We start from the raw sequence: 1,592 nt of genomic DNA on the forward strand, positions 1-1,592 counted from the left end.
CTTTGTGTGGTGTAAGAAAGCCTGTTTTAGGATGTCAGGTATCAGGAAAGGGGATTTATTACCACTGAGACCTTAACTCCATGATGTTCCTTCATGACCCAGAAACATTCCTGGGAAATTATTTAGTTCTAGCTGCAGAGACAGGAGGAGACCAGTGCTGCTGAAACTGGTTCATACTCCCCAAGGTCTGCATTCTTCATTGCTGTGTTAAGTAATTCCACAGAGTACCAGAATTTTCATGCAGGAAAGAATCTTGAGAGTTTATTTATTCCATACATTCCTGCTTAGGGGAAGATTTGTGTGTCCACCCCTTCCAAAGGGGTGGATAAGGGTCTTTCCTTTAGCTTGGAAAGCCAGAAGAATTTAAAATATTCAAAAGTTTTCATGGAAATATGACTTTGTTGTTCTTTAAAAGGGTTATCCATAGATAAGAATAAATGTAAATTTATTTGTGGTTTTTCCTGAAAACACTTGGTATTTTAAAGATTCTTCCCATGAAAACTATTTTGCTGATGAACAGTAAATTCTGCTTTGTGTCCTGAAGGTACGAAGTACGAATTCAAGCCTGCACTGCCCTGGGATGCACGTCAAGTGACTGGGCAGCCACACAGACCCCTGAGGTTGCACCGATGATGCAACCCCCTCCACATCTAGAGGTACGGATGGCTCCAGGAGGATTCCAGTCCAATGTTTCCCTTCTGTGGACGGGACCACTTCAGCCCAATGGAAAAGTTTTATACTATGAATTGTACAGAAGACAAATAGCAACTCAGCCTGACAAATCCAATCCAATGCTCACCTATAATGGAAGCTCAAGCTCTTTTATGGATTCTGAACTATTGCCTTTCACAGAGTATGAGTATCAGGTAAGAAACATGTGTTATCAACAACTTAAGCTGAGATGGTGGGCACCCATCAGCACCTGCCTGTAAAAATTGCTTGCAATTGTAAAAGCCTCTTAATGGAACACGGGACTTAAGGAGTGTAATATTGTCCTTTAAAAATTTTTAAGCAGTAAATGAGGGAGGAAAGACCGTATTCATTTGCTTTTTTCATTTTCTTGGTTCTTGGTCCATGTGATATATGCTTGTTTTTTCTATGTAAATTTTAGGGGAAGTATTTGCATTTTTTATTAATGAGGTGGTTTCTACCATTGTTTTCCTCTGTCAGTCTTACTGTAGTAGAAGATAATCCTTGTTGAAAGATAACTTTGAAAATAACTCAGTAATTGTACTAAGACAAAACAAAATCTAATGGCAAATGTCTACAGCTTCTGGGCTGAAGAAAGATATTCTGTGTTGAGAACAGTCTAGAGAAACACAACTAACCTGCCCATGGAGATGAAGTAGGTTTCTTATGCAGACTTTGCATACACCTAGAAAGCCAAGAATTGAGAATAATGTTATGAAAATATTTTGAAACTTACAGAGAACTCCTGTCAGGTTTGCTTTCTTCTGCCATCAGAGTGTATTTGCATTTTTCTTGTAATAGCAACCCCTGCCCCCGGCCCTTGCTCAGGCTTGATGGGAATGTCAATCAATGTGTCAGGCTGTCTTCTAGCCAAATGGTGGGCAGGTGAGCCAGGCTCAGCC

At 40.1% G+C, this 1,592-nt stretch overlaps 1 protein-coding gene across 1 annotated transcript in view; it reads left to right on the forward strand.

Annotated features, from left to right (window-relative positions):
* Nucleotides 1–1,592, forward strand: part of LOC103599019 (usherin-like) — a 160,683-nt gene that overhangs the window by 112,881 nt on the left and 46,210 nt on the right. Inside the window, exon 16 of the mRNA XM_008583091.1 lies at nucleotides 545–866. Coding sequence (XP_008581313.1) covers nucleotides 545–866 — 322 coding nt within the window. The remainder of the gene's footprint in view (nucleotides 1–544; nucleotides 867–1,592) is intronic.

The sequence above is a fragment of the Galeopterus variegatus genome, unplaced genomic scaffold (genome assembly GCF_000696425.1).
Source record: "Galeopterus variegatus unplaced genomic scaffold, G_variegatus-3.0.2 Scaffold2828, whole genome shotgun sequence".
NCBI classification, from domain to species: domain Eukaryota; kingdom Metazoa; phylum Chordata; class Mammalia; order Dermoptera; family Cynocephalidae; genus Galeopterus; species Galeopterus variegatus.